Source organism: Salmo salar, chromosome 29, assembly GCF_965601325.2.
Source record: "Salmo salar chromosome 29, fSalSal1, whole genome shotgun sequence".
NCBI classification, from domain to species: Eukaryota; Metazoa; Chordata; class Actinopteri; order Salmoniformes; family Salmonidae; genus Salmo; species Salmo salar.
In genome coordinates this window covers 27,581,360-27,601,758 of record NC_138319.1, presented here as the reverse complement: position 1 = coordinate 27,601,758, position 20,399 = coordinate 27,581,360, and the positions used below count along the sequence as shown (strand labels likewise).

General features: G+C 44.6%; 1 protein-coding gene across 1 annotated transcript; it reads left to right on the top strand.

Annotated features, from left to right (window-relative positions):
- The first annotated feature begins 1,898 nt into the window (after window positions 1-1,898).
- LOC106590441 (protein shisa-2) lies at window positions 1,899-19,376 on the top strand. Its single transcript, XM_014181489.3, has 2 exons — window positions 1,899-3,188; window positions 13,353-19,376. The coding sequence occupies exons 1-2, from the start codon at window positions 2,882-2,884 to the stop codon at window positions 13,931-13,933; spliced, it is 888 nt and encodes a 295-aa protein (XP_014036964.1). The 5' UTR covers window positions 1,899-2,881; the 3' UTR covers window positions 13,934-19,376.
- The last annotated feature ends 1,023 nt before the right edge of the window (window positions 19,377-20,399 follow it).

The window sequence follows — 20,399 nt, the reverse complement described above, 5'->3', positions numbered from 1 at the left end:
GGTGCTGGGGGTGTGCTATTGAGGGCGAATGGACCTATTGGGGAGGGGATTCTACATGGAGGCACATTCAGTCATAATTTTGTTTATTATATTATTATACATTTTAAAAAATATATTAGTTTAAGAGTGTACTGTGATTATGGATATGCACTCATGTTGACTTATATGTTTGAACTTTCTTTTTCGCCCAGAGTACATCAGAGTCAAATACTTTCTATAGAACAAACTTCACGTCAGAATAGGCAACCGAAATGAATAATTAATGTATGTGTGTTATATTAAACATAGAGGAAGGTGAAAATGTAGGCAAGCAATTACTCATTTTGACAAAGAGATTTATTTATAGACTAATACACTTAAAACAAATAGCCAAACCGAAAAGTGCAGACATTACTAGTGCCTCCCCCGCGATCAAACCGACATTAAAAATAAAATGAAACGCAGCCTAACGTGATCAGAAATCTCAACTCGCAAGCAAGTCGCGGCAATGAAGAATTTAGTGCGTGCGCGTTCACGCGAGGGGGGGGGGGGGTGTTCTGGCAGGGGGGAGCTGTTGTGCTGCGCTGTGTATCCAACAGTTGCGCGCTTCTAGGTAAAATAACTTCCCTTCCTAGTTACCAAGGACGCTATTTGACAGTAGAGCATGATGGGAAATGTAGTCTTCAACATAGCCACAAGTAAGGGGTGTAGTGTAACTAGTGGGTGCTTCAGACAGGGCTGAATAGTGAAAACAAAATGACCTGAAACATAGGCCAACTATTCATCACGTCCCCAAATAAAAACATAAACAATGTAAATAATTAGCATAATTTGTATAAATTATGGAAAACAATTTTATACTATCATGTGTACTAATATTTATAACCACCAGGTGGCAATGTCATCTAACGAATGATTTTCAACTTCACTAATGTTTCAAATGTGCTCGATGATTGAACAGTAGACCTACTCATACAGTGGTGTAAAAATACTTTAAAGTACTACTTAAGTCGTTTTTTGGGGGGTATCTGTACTGTACTTTTCTATTTATATTTTTGACAACTTTTACTTTTACTCCACTACATTCCTAAAGAAAATAATGTACTTTTTACTCCATACATTTTCCCTGACAGACAAAAGCACTCATTACTGAAAGCAGGACAGTAAAATGGTCCAATTCACACAGTTATCAAGAGATTATCCTTGGTCATCCCTACTGCCTCTGATCTTGTGGACCCCCTAAACACAAATGCTTCCTTTGTAAAGATGTCTGAGTGTTGGAGTTTGGCCCAGGTGATCCGTAAATTAGAAAAACATCACAATCTTGCCATCTGGGTTGCTTATAATAGGGCATTTTAAATTATTTATACTTTTAATTTGGATACTTGTGTATATTTTAGCAAATACATTTACTTTTGATACTTAAGTATATTTAAAACCAGATACTTTTAGACTTTTACTCAAGTAGTATTTTACTGGGTGACTTTTACTTTTGCCTGTTCATTTTCTATTAAGTTATCTTTAATTGGGTACTTTTTCCGTCACTGTACACATAGCATAACGAGGCCTATACCATAACTACTTTTGTAATTTTCTAGCTCTAGTAGAATACACCTTATTACCATGACATGAACACTGAGCATGCAATAAGATAAGTAGGTAGGTAATGGTATTCACTTGATAAGGCCTATTAACATCCAACCATGTGTGCGTGTGTGTGTGTGTGTGTGTCTTGGCCATAGTTTTTATGCACACAAGTCAATTTAAGGTGATAATGTATGAGTGAGAGCTACTCTCGGCCAGCAGTCAATACGTGCACTCCATTCAACAATCAGGCCTTCCATTGTGCGCGCAGGGGTCCCAAGGGGGTAACCACACCCAACACCGCACGGGGGCTACCCTCGGAAAGCGGAGGGGCTCTTCAGAACTGAGCGCAGTGACACTTGTTCACACTGACAACTGGCTGGCTGGCTGGCTGAGCACTGAGAAGTCTAGGAACATGTCAGTGACCAATGCGCAAGCGGAAGTTTAACTGTTGCCCACCTTTCATTGAAACTGGACACGCTGATTCGAAGCGCTCTCGACCTAGATGGACTCGGACTGGGAGGCAATACTGTATGAATGGGTGCAAAATTGACATGTCTTGCACGGATCTTTCTGACGTAGACTATCCCCAAGAAACCGTGAATAACATGCTCTGTTCGAATTTAGTCTCATGGTCTACTTTTCTATATGTTAGTCTACTGTAGAAACGTTTGGAGGAGTTGATCGACATGCATTAGAAGAGGAGAAACACAACTTGCTGGGCTGGTGGACTGGACAGAGGAAGATTTCGTGAGAACACTCGCAGGGCGGTATGGATTACATGTAAAGCCAGTGTTGGTTTCGCTGCTATTTGGGGGAAAGTCATCCGAGAAGTGCATTTTCAGGAGAACATGGACAGCCTCGCTTCCGTGCCAGAGGGATTCCGTTCAGCCTGGATTGATGTTTCCTGGGACTCGCAGAGCTGAGCCGTGGAATGGAGAGTGAAATAAGCTCTATGAAAAAATAGGCTATTTATAAGATTGGTGTCAAATGTATTTATGTTCTGGGTATCATAGTTTATTTTCCCAAAAATCGTAAATAAACTACTTGGAATCTTGTGATAAACTTCGGACAGTGGATACTTTGAAAAGGGGCGCTTTGGTGACAAACGTGTGGATCTATTGAATTAGGCTATGCACGGAATTCAACTGTCAAATGACAGTTTCAAAGACGTTTTGTTTTGTCTCCACTTTGTCGCCACTCTTTCTTTAATTTCATCCATCCACCGTATCACTCCGTTAACCAGGTTCGAGCCGTAGAGAAAGAGAAATAAACCCTCAGTCTCTTATAGCGCGCCCACACGGGTACCGGGGTCGGGATGTGGGGTGGCCGAGGTCTCCCAATGTCTGTCATCGTGGTTGTAACTCTACTCCTGGTTATTATTGACGTTAAGGCGAGTGGAGAGTACTGTCACGGTTGGCATGACACCCAGGGCACCTGGAGAGAGGGCTTCCAGTGCCCGGAGAAGTTCGATGGTGAGGATGCCATCATCTGCTGCGGGAAATGCGAGCTCCGGTACTGCTGCTCCAGCACTGAAGCACGGCTGGACCAGGGGACTTGTGAAAACGACAAGCAAGCCCAGGAACCGGGCACCAACAGCAAGGAGAACAAGGATACGGGCGCAGGTAAGAACTCTGTCTCTCTGTCTGGCCCAGCACGGTCAGCTTTAGGGGCCATAGCAGCTGTGTGCCTGCCAAACGCTCTGCCTTAAGGCTGCAAAGCTCTCATTGTCTGCTCAAAATTATAATGTATTTTATAAACTAGATTTAATACTGACCTAGTTTAAATTGTATAACTTAATTGTTATACACCAGCAATATTGCATTTCCAAGTAGTTGAGAGTGAGGCAGAAAGAGTGGGCCTAATTGCCTAAGTTTAAAGGTTAGGCTACACTGGCCCAGGACTACAACAAATGACACAGGTCTAATTTAAGTTGGAGGTATGGGGTTCTTCATTATTTCAAACATTTGAGTATGTTGTAGTTTTTCCAAACACTATCTCTATCTGGGATCTTTACAATCGCTTAAATAGATGCAATAGGCCGATATCCCGCTTCAGTTGGCAGCGACAGCTGCAGAGGAGTTTGCCTGGTTACCCAGACTCCCTACTCCGGCCAAACGCTACGCCACGCCCACGGACATTAGTTTCTTCTCTGTAACGAGTCTGGATCTGAGTACCCCCAACGCTTCACCAAACGTGAACACATTCGGGGCAGTCTGATTGGTCAAGGAACCGATGGGTTGGGCCAGAGCCAGAACACACTTGTGTAAAACAGGAGTTTGAAAATTCTTCATTGGCTTTGATACTCTGATTGGTTAGAGATGACTACTTTGTTTTGTGCAATGCCCCTTGTGCCCCTTGTCAACACAAAGGACTTCAATGATGGTAGTCTCACAGCATGGTTACACCAGCCACAATCTGAACATGTTGATTTAGTCAAATACAATAATATATGTTTTATTGTCACATAGAACAGATAGGTACAGTGAAATGGGTTGTTTTACAGGGTCAGCCATAGTAGTATGATAGGTACAGTGAAATGTGTTGTTTTATAGGGTCAGCCATAGTAGTATGATAGGTACAGTGAAATGTGTTGTTTTATAGGGTCGGCCATAGTAGTATGATAGGTACAGTGAAATGTGTTGTTTTTCAGGGTCAGCCATAGTAGTATGATAGGTACAGTGAAATGTGTTGTTTTTCAGGGTCAGCCATAGTAGTATGATAGGTACAGTGAAATGTGTTGTTTTACAGGGTCAGCCATAGTAGTATGATAGGTACAGTGAAATGTGTTGTTTTACAGGGTCAGCCATAGTAGTATGATAGGTACAGTGAAATGTGTTGTTTTACAAGGTCAGCCATAGTAGTACAGCACCCCTGGGGGAAATTAGGGTTAAGTGCCTTGCTGAAGGGCACATTGGCAGATTATGCACCTTGTTGGATTGGGTATTCAAACTAGTTACCTTTCAGTTACTGGCCCAACATTCTAACCACTAGACTACCTGCCGCCATCTATTTTAGCACTTAGCTTCAGCAGAAGGTGGTTCATGCACGTCCATGTTCCCTTGAGCAAGGCCCTTAACCCTAATTGCTCCTGTAAATGGCTCAGGATAAGAGCATCTGCTAACTGACTAAAGTGTAAATGTGATGTGTAAATGTATGTTTCAATGCTCGCGCATGCAACGTGGCAGGTGAGGGTTGCATGAGTATTTAGGCTACAGAGACAGTGGACACCAGAAAGTCAACTAACTGCCCACTCACTCACAAATGGCAAATTGTGCTGCGTTGCGTTTTAAATAGCTGTGTTTGTTCTAGCTCTAACAAAAGCGCGCGCCGCAGGGAATGCAGAGCAGGAGCTCTGTCCCCATGAGGATCATGTTTGGACTTGACCGGATCTTTAGGGCAGTGGTTCGCAACGGCGCTGACAGCTCTGTTCATAAAAACAGATCGCGATATGGATCATTTCCCCGCGCTTGCGTGTTGATTTCCATCCAGAACACCTCGAGAGTGGGGATCCCATGAGTGTTCCTGAAGTTTGCTGAGCTAAAGTGACGTCTGTTTGTCTGGTAACCTTCACATGATTTTCTGCGGGCTGGCCTTTTTATGTTGCGGATGTCTAGGGTGTCCATATAACCCATTGCCACGGAACGGAAGCCCCTAATAATGTCACATTGTAACCTGATCTCAGGTTTAGTATTAAATTACTATAAATAATTGGGTGTGATTGGAGGGACAGAGGTCATAACTCTTCATCATTTGAATTGAAAGTAGATTTGCTGAAAAACTTAAAGGTCTAAACTGTTATTAGGTCTTAATCTGTTGTTTCCAAAATGTTTCCATCTTTTTCTTAACATCAGAGTCTATAGGAAGAAAATAGAAATTACATAATTGAATTATGCAAAATGAGAGGCACATTTACTATGACTCCAAAATCTTGCAATGGTAATTTTTTAAATAAAAAAATAGTTGGCTAGACTTAGTCCAGATATTAAACATGTGCATCAACAGTGCATGCCTTTCTTGTAGAGTAACCAACAGTATGCTTCTCTCTTGGCATTTGTTGAAACAATCAGCCTTTATCACTCCAGAAAGAGCTATTTACATTTTCATACAGTGGACAGCGGCCAAAATAACTAAAAGTATGGAGGGTTTTTCTGCCAAGAGCCAAAAAGGAAGTATTTTGTCGTGCAAGGCACCGTTTGTACATTTTATACATTGTTCATCTACAGGGCAACCTATTAATCATGAAGCAAAGATACACACAGCCACGTCAATGAATAACCCCGAGGAGGATATTATATATGCATTAACAACAACAAACAAAGCCTAACATTCAACATTAAGGAACATGTGTGGGATTCAGAAAAGGAGAGTACCCCTGGGATTATCTGGCTGCGAGATATTTAAACTGACACTGTTGCTGTTCAGTAGGAAATAGGTCATGGTCTCAGGTTATTGATGTCGTAGTGTCTCAGCTTCAACCACTTCTGTAATCTATCTTGACTAAATCTAATCTAGGATCTGTTCAAATCAAATAACATTTTATTTGTCACATGCGCAGAATACAACAGGTGTAGACTTACAAGCCCTTAACCAATAATGCAGTTCAAGAAATAGAGTTAAGGAAATTTTTATTCAATAAAATAAAGTAAAAAATAAAATAAAAAGTAAAAAATAAAATTACAATAACGAGGCTATATACAGGTTAGTCGAGGTAATTTGTACATGTAGGTAGGGGTAAAGTGACTATGCATAGATAATAAACAGTGAGTAGCGGGGGGGGGGGGGGGGGGGGGTCAATGTAAACAGTCCGGGAGGCCAATTGATTAATTGTTCAGCAGTCTTATGGCTTGGGGGTAGAAGCTGTTAAGGAGAATTTTGGACCTAGACTTGGCGCTCCGGTACCGCTTGCCGTCTATGAATTGGGTGACTGGAGTTTTTGACAATTTTTGGGGCCTTCCTCTGACACCGCCTAGTATATAGGTCCTGGATGGCAGGAAGCTTGGCCCCAGTGATGTACTGGGCCATATGCACTACCCTCTGTAGCGTCTTACGGTCGGATGCCGGGCAGTTGCCATACCAGGCGGTGATGCAACAGGTCAGGATACTCTCGATGGTGCAGCTGTAGAACTTAAGCCCCATCAATGTTAATGGGGGCCTGTTCGGCCCTCCTTTTCCTGTAGTCCACGATCAGCTCCTTTGTCTTGCTCACATTGAGGGAGAGGTTGTTGTTCTGGCACCACACAGCCAGGTCTCTGACCTCCTCCCTATAGGCCGTCTCATCGTTGTCGGTGATCAGGCCTACCACTGTTGTGTTGTCAGCAAACTTAATGATGGTGTTGGAATCGTGCTCGGCCACGCAAACGTGGGTGAACAGGGAGTACAGGAGGGGACTGAGCACGGCCCGTCAGGAAGTTCAGGATCCAGTTACAGAGGAAGGTGTTTACTCCCAGAGTCCTTAGCTTAGTGATGAGCTTTCTTGGCACTATGGTGTTGAACACTGAGCTGTAGTCAATGAACAGCATTCTCACATAGCTGTTCTTTTTGTCCAGGTGGGAAAGGGCAGTGTGGAGTGCGATTGAGATTTCGTCATCTGTGGATCTGTGAGGGGGGTATGCGAATTGGAGTGGGTCTAGTGTTTCTGGGATGATGGTGTTAATGTGAGTCATGACCAGCCTTTCAAAGCACTTCATGGCTATTGACGTGAGTGCCATGGGTGGTAGTAATTTACTTTACTGACTCTATTGTCCCCATGGGGAAATGTTGTTACAGTGTCATGTACACGTTTAAAGGACCCTTAAAATACAAAACAAATGGACAGTACAACTTTCATAACAGTTACAGTTGAAAGTTTACATCCACCTTATCCAAATACATTTAAACTCAGTTTTTCACAATTCCTGACATTTAATCCAAGGAAAAATTCCCTGTTTTAGGTCAGTTAGGATCACCACCTCATTTTAAGAATGTGAAATGTCAGAATAATAGTAGAGAGAATTATTTCTTTCAGCTTTTATTTCTTTCATCACATTCCCAGTGGGTCAGAAGTTTACATACACTCAATTGGTATTTCGTAGCATTGCCTTTAAATTGTTTAACTTGGTTAAAACGTTTCGGGTAGCCTTCCACAAGCTTCCCACAATAAGTTGAGCGAATTTTGGCCCATTCCTCCTGACAGAGCTGTTGTAATTGAGTCAAGTTTGTAGGCCTCCTTGCTCACACACGCTTTTTCAGTTCTGCCCACACATTTTCTATAGGATTGAGGTCAGGGCTTCGTGATGGCCACTCCAATACCTCGACTTTGTTGTCATTAAGCCATTTTGCCACAACTTTGGAAGTATGCTTGGGGTCATTGTCCATTTGGAAGATCCGTTTGCGACCAAGCTTTAACTTCCTGACAGATGTCTTGAGATGTTGGTTCAGTATATCCACAATTTTCCTACCTCATGATGCCATCTATTTTGTGAAGTGCACCAGTCCCTCCTGCAACAAAGTACACCCACAACATGATGCTGTCACGCCCGTGCTTCACGGTTGGGATGGTGTTCTCCGGCTTGCAAGCCTCCACCTTTTTCCTCCAAACATAACGATGGTCACTATGGCCAAACAGTTCTATTTTTATTTCATCAGACCAGAGGACATTTCTCAAAAAAAGTACGATCTTTGTCCCCATGTGCAGTTGCAAACCGTAGTCTGGCTTTTTTTATCGTGGTTTTGGAGCAGTGGCTTCTTCCTTGCTGAGCGGCCTTTCAGGTTATGTCGATATAGGACTTGTTTTACTGTGGATATAGATACTTTTGTACCTGCTTCCTCCAGCATCTTCACAAGGGGTGGCAGGTAGCCTAGTGGCCTAGTGTTTAGATCGTTGGACTAGTAACCGAAAGGTTGCAAGATTGAATCCCCGAGCTGACAAGGTAAAAATCTGTTGTTCTGCCCCTGAACAAGGCAGTTTAACCTACTGTTCCTAGGCCATCATTGAAAATAAGAATTTGTTCATAACTGACTTGCCTAGTTAAATAAAGGTAAAAAAAAAAAAGGTCCTTTGCCGTTGATTTGCACTTTTCGCACCAAAGTACGTTAATCTCTAGGATACAGAACGTGTCTCCTTCCTGAACGGTATAACGGCTGCGTGGTCCCATGGTGTTTATGCTTGCGTACTATTGTTTGTACAGATGAACGTGGTACCTTCAGGCGTTTAGAAATTGCTCCCAAGGATGAACCAGACTTGTGGAGGTCTACAAAACTTTTTCTGAGGTCTTGGCTGATTTCTTTAGATTTTCCCATGATGTCAAGCAAAGAGGCACTGAGTTTGAAGGCATGCCTTGAAATACATCCACAGGTACACTTCCAATTGACTTAAATTATGTCAATTAGCCTATCGTAAGCTTCTAAAGCCATGACATAATTTTCTGGAATTTTCCAAGCTGTTTAAAGGCACAGTCAACTTGGTGTATGTAAACTTCTGACCCACTGGAATTGTGATACAGTGAATTATAAGTGAAATAATCTGTCTGTAAACAATCGTTGGAAAAATGTATTGTGTCATGCGCAAAGTAGATGTCCTAACCAACTTGCCAAAACTATAGTTTGTTAACAAGAAATTTGTGGAGTGGTTGAAAAACAAGTTTTAATGACTCCAACCTAAGTGTATGTAAACTTCCGACTTCAACTGTACATACCATTAAAGAGAGTCTAGCCTGCTGGCCTTACTGGGTTGATAGGAACATTAGCCTGCTGGCCTTACTGGGTTGATAGGAACATTAGCCTGCTGGCCTTACTGGGTCGATAGGAACATTAGCCTGCTGGCCTTACTGGGTCGATAGGAACATTAGCCTGCTGGCCTTACTGGGTCGATAGGAACATTAGCCTGCTGGCCTTACTGGGTCGATAGGAACATTAGCCTGCTGGCCTTACTGGGTAAATAGGAACATTAGCCTGCTGGCCTTACTGGGTCGATAGGAACATTAGCCTGCTGGCCTTACTGGGTCGATAGGAACATTAGCCTGCTGGCCTTACTGGGTCGATAGGAACATTAGCCTGCTGGCCTTACTGGGTAAATAGGAACATTAGCCTGCTGGCCTTACTGGGTCGATAGGAACATTAGCCTGCTGGCCTTACTGGGTCGATAGGAACATTAGCCTGCTGGCCTTACTGGGTCGATAGGAACATACGCCTGCTGGCCTTACTGGGTGAATAGGAACATTAGCCTGCTGGCCTTACTGGGTGAATAGGAACATTAGCCCCAAGCATTTTGGAGGGATATCACACCTGGCACAAATGATTGTCTAGTTCTGTTTTTCCTACCGAGGGATGCCCTATACCTGCGCTCAGAGGGGAGTAGATCAATGTCCGGGTACAGGGGGTGGCTTGGGTCTAAAATGATTTTGTGAGCCTTGTGGAGGGCCCTGACCTTAAAGACCTCATCCAGGCCTGTCTGTTTGACTCCAAGTACCTTGCTTACTGTGGTGATAATCCTTCTCAGCATATTTCTCTGGCTGACAGTGGCATTACCAAACAAACATTTAGTCAGGTTCCCTTCGCTGTTTTGGGCACAGGGACTATGGTGGTCTGCTTGAAACATTACAGACTCGGTCAGGGAGAGGTTGAAAATGTCAGTGAAGTCACTTTCCAGTTGGTCTGTTGTCCCAGAATTACAGTAATCTATTGGCCGACTGGGCACACACTGGTTGAATCAACGTTGTTTCGGAGTAATTTCAAATAAATTATGTTGAACCAACGTGGAATAGATGTTGAATTGACGTCTGTGACCAGTGGGGAGTGCCTATAGCTTCAGACTTTAGAGTTCTATAAAGGTCCTTAGAAATGCTTTTGATGTTGCTACGAGAAAGAGAGACTGACAGAGAGACAGACAGACAGACAGACAGACAGACAGACAGACAGACAGACAGACAGACAGACAGACAGACAGACAGACAGACAGACAGACAGACAGACAGACAGACAGACAGACAGACAGACAGACAGACAGACAGACAGACAGACAGAAAAAGAAAACAACAGAGCAACGGAGTCACTGCCGTTCTCAGGGTTACACTCCATAACACTGGAATATTCAAACTGGAAAATGAGCTACTTCACCAGAGGAACAATACAACGCATGAAATCAGTTGTAATATAACAGGTTCCTCATTGTGCTCCAAAGGGATGTGTGTGTGTGTGTGTGTGTGTGTAACACCTCTCGGCCCATTGCTGCCAACATTCCCCATGAGTGCTCACTGTTGGGTCAAAAGTTACCTCCCAAAAAAACATAAACATTTAGTATGAACCTCCTTGTTTAAACTGTAGTAGGCTACACTGCCATTATCTACCTCACTCTGTAAGAGAGTTAGCCTACTGCTTGATTAGCAAGTCATCTTCAATCACTACAACAGGAAGACGGTCTAATGCTCATAATGTGATTACTGTACTTCCTGGAGCTGATTTACAGTAGACACATGGTAGAAAAACAGCTGTGTACTCTGTTATGGTACTTTGAGGGGTAAATTATATGCTAATTATCACAGAATCATGCAGATCTAACACACTGTTTCATGTCCAGAGTCACAGGGGTTATATTAAACACAGTTACAGAAAGATAGATGTAGTGTACATTAGAGCTCCACTGCAAGGTTGGTCTTTATAATACTGAAAATATGGATGGAATTAGGCCTGTAATGTGGCCTGTTTCACTTCTCCAAACCAGCCACCGTTAATGCCACTCTCAATATGTCTTAATGCTGCCTCTATACAGTTTAAGTGACTATTTTGTCTTGAAGGGCCTGGCGTGATGTGGATTTATATATGGGAAAAGGGCAGGAGTACCCACATAACAAATTCTGTCTGCAGAACTTTGGTATGAGACAGAATCCCCCCTCACACAGACATAAACACAGATCAAACACACACACACACACACACACACACACACACACACACACACACACACACACCCCCCCCCCCCCCCCCCGGGGTGCAGGGTCGGTGGGGGAGGGGTCACAGCTGGGCGTGCAGGATTATAACAGATGAAAACAAAGTTGATAAGTACTAATGAGGGCCTGGGGCCCCCTGGGGACACGCCACTAGTCCACCTCTGTCTATCCCTTTCTTCCTCTCCTTTTGTCTCTCCATCTTTTCTCTTTTGTCTCGTTGTCTCACTCCACCTCTCCTTCACTCACGTGGGAGATTTGGGTTTGTGGGCAAGGTTGAAACATGTGACTGTAAAAGCTCTTGGTTTAAACTCTAGACAACCTGGTTGACTCATGGAGGTTGACTCATGGTGGTTGACTCATGGTGGTTGACTCATGGTGGTTGACTCATGGTGGTTGACTCATGGTGGTTGACTCATGGTGGTTGACTCATGGTGGTTGACTCATGGTGGTTGACTCATGGAGGTTGACTCATGGAGGTTGACTCATGGTGGTTGACTCATGGAGGTTGACTCATGGAGGTTGACTCATGGTGGTTGACTCATGGAGGTTGACTCATGGAGGTTGACTCATGGAGGTTGACTCATGGAGGTTGACTCATGGTGGTTGACTCATGGAGGTTGACTCATGGAGGTTGACTCATGGTGGTTGACTCATGGTGGTTGACTCATGGTGGTTGACTCATGGTGGTTGACTCATGGAGGTTGACTCATGGTGGTTGACTCATGGTGGTTGACTCATGGTGGTTGCCTCATGGTGGTTGCCTCATGGTGGTTGACTCATGGTGGTTGACTCATGGTGGTTGACTCATGGTGGTTGACTCATGGTGGTTGACTCATGGTGGTTGCCTCATGGTGGTTGACTGTGGTTGACTCATGGTGGTTGACTCATGGTGGTTGACTCATGGTGGTTGACTCATGGTGGTTGCCTCATGGTGGTTGCCTCATGGTGGTTGACTCATGGTGGTTGACTCATGGTGGTTGACTCATGGAGGTTGACTCATGGTGGTTGACTCATGGTGGTTGACTCATGGTGGTTGCCTCATGGTGGTTGCCTCATGGTGGTTGACTCATGGTGGTTGACTCATGGTGGTTGACTCATGGTGGTTGACTCATGGTGGTTGACTCATGGTGGTTGACTCATGGTGGTTGACTCATGGTGGTTGACTCATGGTGGTTGACTCATGGTGGTTGCCTCATGGTGGTTGCCTCATGGTGGTTGACTCATGGTGGTTGACTCATGGTGGTTGACTCATGGTGGTTGACTCATGGAGGTTGACTCATGGTGGTTGACTCATGGTGGTTGCCTCATGGTGGTTGACTGTGGTTGACTCATGGTGGTTGACTCATGGTGGTTGACTCATGGTGGTTGACTCATGGTGGTTGACTCATGGTGGTTGACTCATGGAGGTTGACTCATGGTGGTTGACTCATGGTGGTTGACTCATGGTGGTTGCCTCATGGTGGTTGCCTCATGGTGGTTGACTGTGGTTGACTCATGGTGGTTGACTCATGGTGGTTGACTTGTAGTCTTTCAACTTTACTCATTCAAACAACGAGTGTATTTTCCAAAATCATGTCAAATGTCTTGATGGCAGAAATAAACCACTTCATCATGATGCTGTTGTACTGTGTTCAGTTTGTTTTCTCTGAGGGCGTAAGTGGTTATGGTCTGAGGAAGTTCTGTCCTCGCTCTGCTCTACTTGTTATAGAGGGAATGAGCCTGCTGCTTGATTCCTATCATACTGTCATTCCTGTCATACTGTATATTTGATCATGAGAAAAAGAGAACAGACCCGTTTTTTGTTGAAAATCCATGTGTTATCATCAGATCACTGACAATACCTCTCTCTCTCTCTCTCTTCAGTACCCATCTACGTTCCCTTCCTGATCGTGGGCTCTGTATTCGTGGCCTTCGTCCTGGTGGGTTCCGTCGTTGCCGTGTGCTGCTGCCGCTGTCTCCGCCCCAAACAGGAACTGTCATCAGGGGGCGGGGGAGGAGGCGGGTCTGGTGGCGGCCGTCTCCTTGAGACCATTCCCATGATGGCCAGTGTGGGCACGTCTCGCGGTTCCTCCTCCCGCCAATCAAGCACAGCCACATCATCCAGTTCCTCTGCCCCTCCTGCCCAGGCGCCTCGCCCGGCCCCCCAGCCCATGATGCGCACCCAGGCCTCCTGCTGTCTCCCTCCAGACGCCAGTGTTTTCGTCAACATGCCCACCAACTTCTCCGTGCTCAACTGCCAGCAAGCCACCCAGATCATGCCCCACCAGGGACAGTTCATCCACCCCCAGTACATCGGCTACGCCACCCACCACATGTCCCCGCCCCAGGGGGTCTACCTGGACCCCACCCAGGGGGGCTACAGACAGCTGCAGTCCCCCTACCCCCCACCCACCAGTGTGGCCAGTGTCACCAGTGAGCAGAAGTACCCTCCAGTAACAGTTTGAGGAAGGGGCCATTTTGGTGACTGTGTGTAACAGACCGTGAGAGGACTTTGTGGAACTCTGCCAGAAAACCTTACGGAGATTGCGTGAGAAACCTTATGGGGACATTGGGAGCTCGCCAGCTTGGAGAGAGAATGATATGGACTCTGGCTCACACAGAGGACTCGTAAAACCCAAGCTGGGATCTGTGCCTAACCAGCCACAGTGTGTTGCGTGTGTGTCTGTCCTAGATCCCACTGGGCACACACTGGTTGAATCAACAATGTTTCCACATTATTTCAATTAAATGACGTTGAACCAACGTGGAATAGACGTTGAATTGACTTCTGTGCCCAGTGGGATGTGTGTGATATTACGTTGCCTCAGGGTAATCATTCTGACTGAGTCAACCTCACCCCAAGATGGAGTATGCGAGGACAAGAAAGGGGTACATCTGTTTGGATGTCCTCATTCAAGAAAACACAATCAAATAGAGGGGTCATACTACTCACCATGGCCAACGGCTCTCAGCATACAGTGGCTTGCGAAAGTATTCACCCTCTTGGCATTTTTCCTATTTTGTTGCCTTACAACCTGGAATTAAAATAGATTTTTGGGAGGTTTGTATCATTTGATTTACACAACATGTCTACCACTTTGAAGATGCAAAATATTTTTTTCTTGTGAAACAAACAAGAAATAAAACAAAAAAACTGAAAACTTGAGCGTGCATAACTATTCACCCCCCCAAAGTCAATACTTTGTAGAGCCACCTTTTGCAGCAATTACAGCTGCAAGTCTCTTGGGGTATGTCTCTATAAGCTTGGCACATCTAGTCACTGGGACTTTAGACAATTCTTCAAGGCAAAACTGCTCCAGCTCCTTCTAGTTGGATGGGTTCCGCTGGTGGACAGCAATCTTTAAGTCATACCACAGATTCTCAATTGGATTGACGTCTGGGCTTTGACTAGGCCATTCCAAGACATTTAAATGTTTCCCCTTAAACACTCAAGTGTTGCTTTAGCAGTATGCTCAGGGTCATTGTCCTAATGGAAGGTGAAACTCCGTCCCAGTCTCAAATCTCTGGAAGACTGAAACAGGTTTCCTTCAAGAATTCCCCTGTATTTAGCGCCATCCATCATTCGATCAATTCTAACCAGTTTCCCAGTCCCTGCCGATGAAAAACATCCCCACAGCATGGATGGTGTTCTCAGGGTGATGCGAGGTGTTGGATTTGCGCCAGACATAGCGTTTTCCTTGACGGCCTAAAAGCTCAATTTTAGTCTCATCTGACCAGAGTACCTTCTTCCATATGTTTGGGGAGTCTCCCACATGCCTTTTGGCGAACACCAAACGCGTTTGCTTATTTTTTTCTTTAAGCAATGGCTTTTTTCTGGTCACTCTTCCGTAAAGCCCAGCTCTGTGGAGTGTACGGCTTAAAGTGGTCCTATGGACAGATACTCCAATCTCCGCTGTGGAGCTTTACAGCTCCTTCAGAGTTATCGTTGGTATCTTTGTTGCCTCTCTGATTAATTCCCTCCTTGCCTGGTCGGTGAGTTCTGGTGGGCGGCCCTCTCTTGGCAGGTCTGTTGTGGTGCCATATTCTTTCCATTTTTTAATAATGGATTTAATGGTGCTCTGTGGGATGTTCAAAGTTTCGTATATATTTTTATAACCCAACCCTGATCTGTACTTCTCCACAACTTTGTCCCTGACCTGTTTGGAGAGCTCCTTGGGCTTCATGGTGCCGCTTGCTTGGTGGTGCCCCTTGCTTAGTGGTGTTGCAGACAGGGGCCTTTCAGAACAGGCATATATATATATAACAGTATACAGTATATATATATATATATATATACTGCTCAAAAACATAAAGGGAACACTTAAACAACACATCCTAGATATGAATGAAAGAAATCATCTTATTAAATACTTTTTTCTTTACATAGTTGAATGTGCTGACAACAAAATCACACAAAAAGAATCAATGGAAATCTAATTTATCAACCCATGGAGGTCTGGATTTGGAGTCACACTCAAAATTAAAGTGAAAAACCACACTACAGGCTGATCCAACTTTGATGTAATGTCCTTAAAACAAGTCAAAATGAGGCTCAGTAGTGTGTGTGGCCTCCACGTGCCTGTATGACCTCCCTACAACGCCTGGGCATGCTCCTGATGGGGTGGCGGATGGTCTCCTGGGGATCTCCTCCCAGACCTGGACTAAAGCATCCGCCAACTCCTGGACAGTCTGTGGTGCAACGTGGCGTTGGTGGATGGAGCGAGACATGATGTCCCAGATGTGCTCAATTGGATTCAGGTCTGGGGAACGGGCGGGCCAGTCCATAGCATCAATGCCTTCCTCTTGCAGGAACTGCTGACACACTCCAGCCACATGAGGTCTAGCATTGTCTTGCATTAGGAGGAACCCAGGGCCAACCGCACCAGCATATGGTCTCACAAGGGGTCTGAGGATCTCATCTCGGTACCTAATGGCAGTCAGGCTACCACTGGCGAGCACATGGAGGGCTGTGCGGCCCCCCAAAGAAATGCCACCCCACACCATGACTGACCCACTGCCAAACCGGTCATGCTGGAGGATGTTGCAGGCAGCAGAACGTTCTCCACGGCGTCACCAGACTCTGTCACATGTGCTCAGTGTGAACCTGCTTTCATCTGTGAAGAGCACAGGGCGCCAGTGGCGAATTTGTCAATCTTGGTGTTCTCTGGCAAATGCCAAACGTCCTGCACGGTGTTGGGCTGTAAGCACAACCCCCACCTGTGGACGTCGGGCCCTCATACCACCCTCATGGAGTCTGTTTCTGACCGTTTGAGCAGACACATGCACATTTGTGGCCTGCTGGAGGTCATTTTGCAGGGCTCTGGCAGTGCTCCTCCTGCTCCTCCTTGCACAAAGGCGGAGGTAGCGGTCCTGCTGCTGGGTTGTTGCCCTCCTACGGCCTCCTCCACGTCTCCTGATGTACTGGCCTGTCTCCTGGTAGCGCCTCCATGCTCTGGACACTACGCTGACAGACACAGCAAACCTTCTTGCCACAGCTCGCATTGATGTGCCATCCTGGATGAGCTGCACTACCTGAGCCACTTGTGTGGGTTGTAGACTCCGTCTCATGCTACCACTAGAGTGAAAGCACCGCCAGCATTCAAAAGTGACCAAAACATCAGCCAGGAAGCATAGGAACTGAGAAGTGGTCTGTGGTCCCCACCTGCAGAACCACTCCTTTATTGGGGGTGTCTTGCTAATTGCCTATAATTTCAACCTGTTGTCTATTGCATTTGCACAACAGCATGTGAAATTTATTGTCAATCAGTGTTGCTTCCTAAGTGGACAGTTTGATTCACAGAAGTGTGATTGACTTGGAGTTAATGTAAGTGTTCCCTTTATTTTTTTGAGCAGTGTATATTGAGATCATGGAACAGATCATGTGACACTTAAAGTCCACCTGTGTGCAATCTAACTAATTATGTGACTTCTGAAGGTAATTGGTTGCACCAGATCTTATGTAGGGGCTTCATAGCACCACTTCTCCATTTGTATTTTTTAGAATTTTTTTAAACAAGTTTTATTTTTCATTTCACTTCATCAATTTGGACCAAATTTGTGTATGTCCATTACATAAAATCCAAATAAAAATCTAATTTAAATTACAGGTTGTAATACAACAAAATAGGAAAAACGCCAAGGGGGATGAATACTTTCGCAAGGCACTGCACGTACATGGGTTTAACATCTTGAAGTTTGTCCATGTAGTATTTGTTGTATGTGTAAATGAGGGAATGTGTGTATGTACAGTACAGGTTGTGAGGTGCTGTGTCCAGTGTGTGTACTGTATGTGAATTGTGAATATATGAAGAGTTTATTTCCAAAACGCTATATCAACCAATTTTTCACGTGTTTTTTTTTTAAATCAGAAATGATAGTTTATGGGTACCTTAATGTGTGTGTAAAATATTACTGTTTTCAGATTTTTTTGTATTAATAGATTTTAGATGTATATGAAAATGTAAAAAAATAAAATAAAATGCTATGTATCCATTGTTTGGCTGGAATGGAATGTTGGTGTACTGTTTATTTGACTGATGTGGTTGTCTCACCTTGCTATCTAAAGATGAATGCACTGTAACTGTAAGTCTCTCTGGATAAGAGCATCAGCTAAATTACTAAAATGTCAAATGTAAATGTTTTACATACAGATGCCATATTACCGTATTGATATCTTTTGTATTTTTTTTATATTGATGTCACAAATGTATAATTACTACTTCTTTGTAATATGTGACTGTGTAAAAACTAGCAGTACTACTTATCTCTCTCAGAGTGAGGTGGATATATAGCATTTTGCAAAAAAAACATGATTATTTGTCTCTGAAATGAAACCATGAAGTAATAGATTTGAAACACATCCGTCATTGAACAAGCCCATGCCATGATTAGATAGGGAAAACATTTCTTTCAACAATAAAAGCTCATTTACTAACATTTCTGAAAATGGTTAGCGTTTTGGAATGAAACTCTTCATTTGTACAGTATGTGCTGTGTGTGCGTGAGCAATATGTGGTGCTGAATGGCTGTATGTTAACAGATGTACTATGAGTGTACGTGTGTGAGGATATGTGTATATGAGTATATGTGGTGTGTAATGGGAAATGCAGGTGGTGGGATGTGAAAAGCAGTCCCTCTCTCCCTGTAGACCGGTTAAAGTCCAATGAAGTGAACATAGGACACAGACTGTGACGCTCTACCCCCACCCACCACACACACACACACACACACCACTGCCCTGAGCAGAAATACACACACCCTCACACAAGAAAATACACAAACACTCACACAAGGATTTGGAAATAAATGTTCCCGAAAGGTGAAAGGAGGTGTGAGACTGAACAGGAGTGCCGTGTTTTCTCCCTGTGTAGCTGTGATCGGCAGCCTTCTGAAGACGGCAGAGTTAATAATGCAGTCAAACTGTTCCCCTTCACTAAGCCTCCCTCCTGTGAAAGAAGTGTGTGTGTGTGTGTGTGTGTCCCTCTGTGCAAACTGAAGGTAGACTGGAGTTTTGTTGGAAGGTTTCAGGGTATTTCCGACATTTTGAGTCAATTCTTTTCACCTCAGCAGGTTAGAAAAATACCTACAAAGTCACAACATTGGGTGGCTAGTCTTAAAGGGGCCTTTTGGATTCTGGAATCCCTCTTGCTTAAGAACTGGTTCTGTACACACAACTCAGCCCTAAGTGCCAGTTCATGAAATTGCAGAAGTGCATAAATGTCCCAAAGCGGACTAATCTGACTGTGTGTATCACGGATTTCAAGCACAATGTCTGTATGATCAGCTGTGTGTGTGTGTCTGTATGATCAGCTGTGTGTGTGTGTGTGTGTGTGTGTGTGTGTAGTTGAATGTCTACCTGCTCCATGTGCCATTTTTCATATGAATTATAATAAATAAATATGAAGCAGAGTCCAAACTCTCATGGAGTCATATGTCCATTCTGCCTGAAGTTACTGCTACCATCTAACACCTTTCTAGAATAAGGAAAACACACATTGCTGAGGTTTTGCCTGGCTTAAGAAAGGAAATATACTGCTAACCTCAGTCGTTTGGGCCATGTCTGTTCTTAAACCATCCATTTAGCACCCCACCACCACCAGTCCACACAACACTCAGGTTCCATGGTTAGGTTAGAGAGGCAACGTCTGTAGCCATAAGACTAGCACCATGGCTGACTCGGTCCTGGCAGGAGCTGTGAGATTTTAACACGCTTAGAGACGAGGCGAGAACTACAACTACAGAAACAACACTCCCAAGTGTAAAAACTGACAGCTAGCAGGAGCCGATCCACAAAACAGTCGTCTCGGGGAGGGAGTAGCCAACATACACACTAGATATAGCACTCACACTGTTACACACACACTCTCCCGTTCGTACACACAACATACAAATCATACTCAGTTACCATACCTTAATGCCTATAAACACACTAATTACAGACAGACAGCCGTACCACCCAGTGTAGACAACACAAATACCGGTCACATTCATCACCAGACACATAACGCTGTGATATTAACAAACCACAACAATTACAGTCCCTAAACCCAAACTATTTCCTCTGTGCTGGAGAGGTGTATTCTTGGCACATCTCTATGGAAACTTGGGGACTAGAGGGGGAAGTGGAGTTGAGTGGAGAGAGAAAGTAGAAGGCCGAGAGCGAGTCGTTTTAGGAAGGTGAAATGGATCTACTACTCATGCTGAGGAGGAGAAATGGATTCTCCATATTGGAGCAGAGCGGCTGCAGGCTGGAGCTGGAGCCAGGCTGAAGCTGGAGGTGGAGCCAGGCTGGAGCCAGGCTGGAGGTGGAGCAAGGCTGCAGGCTGGAGGTGGAGCAAGGCTGGAGGTGGAGCAAGGCTGCAGGCTGGAGGTGGAGCCAGGCTGGAGGTGGAGCCAGGCTGAAGCTGGAGGTGGAGCCAGGCTGGAGCTGGA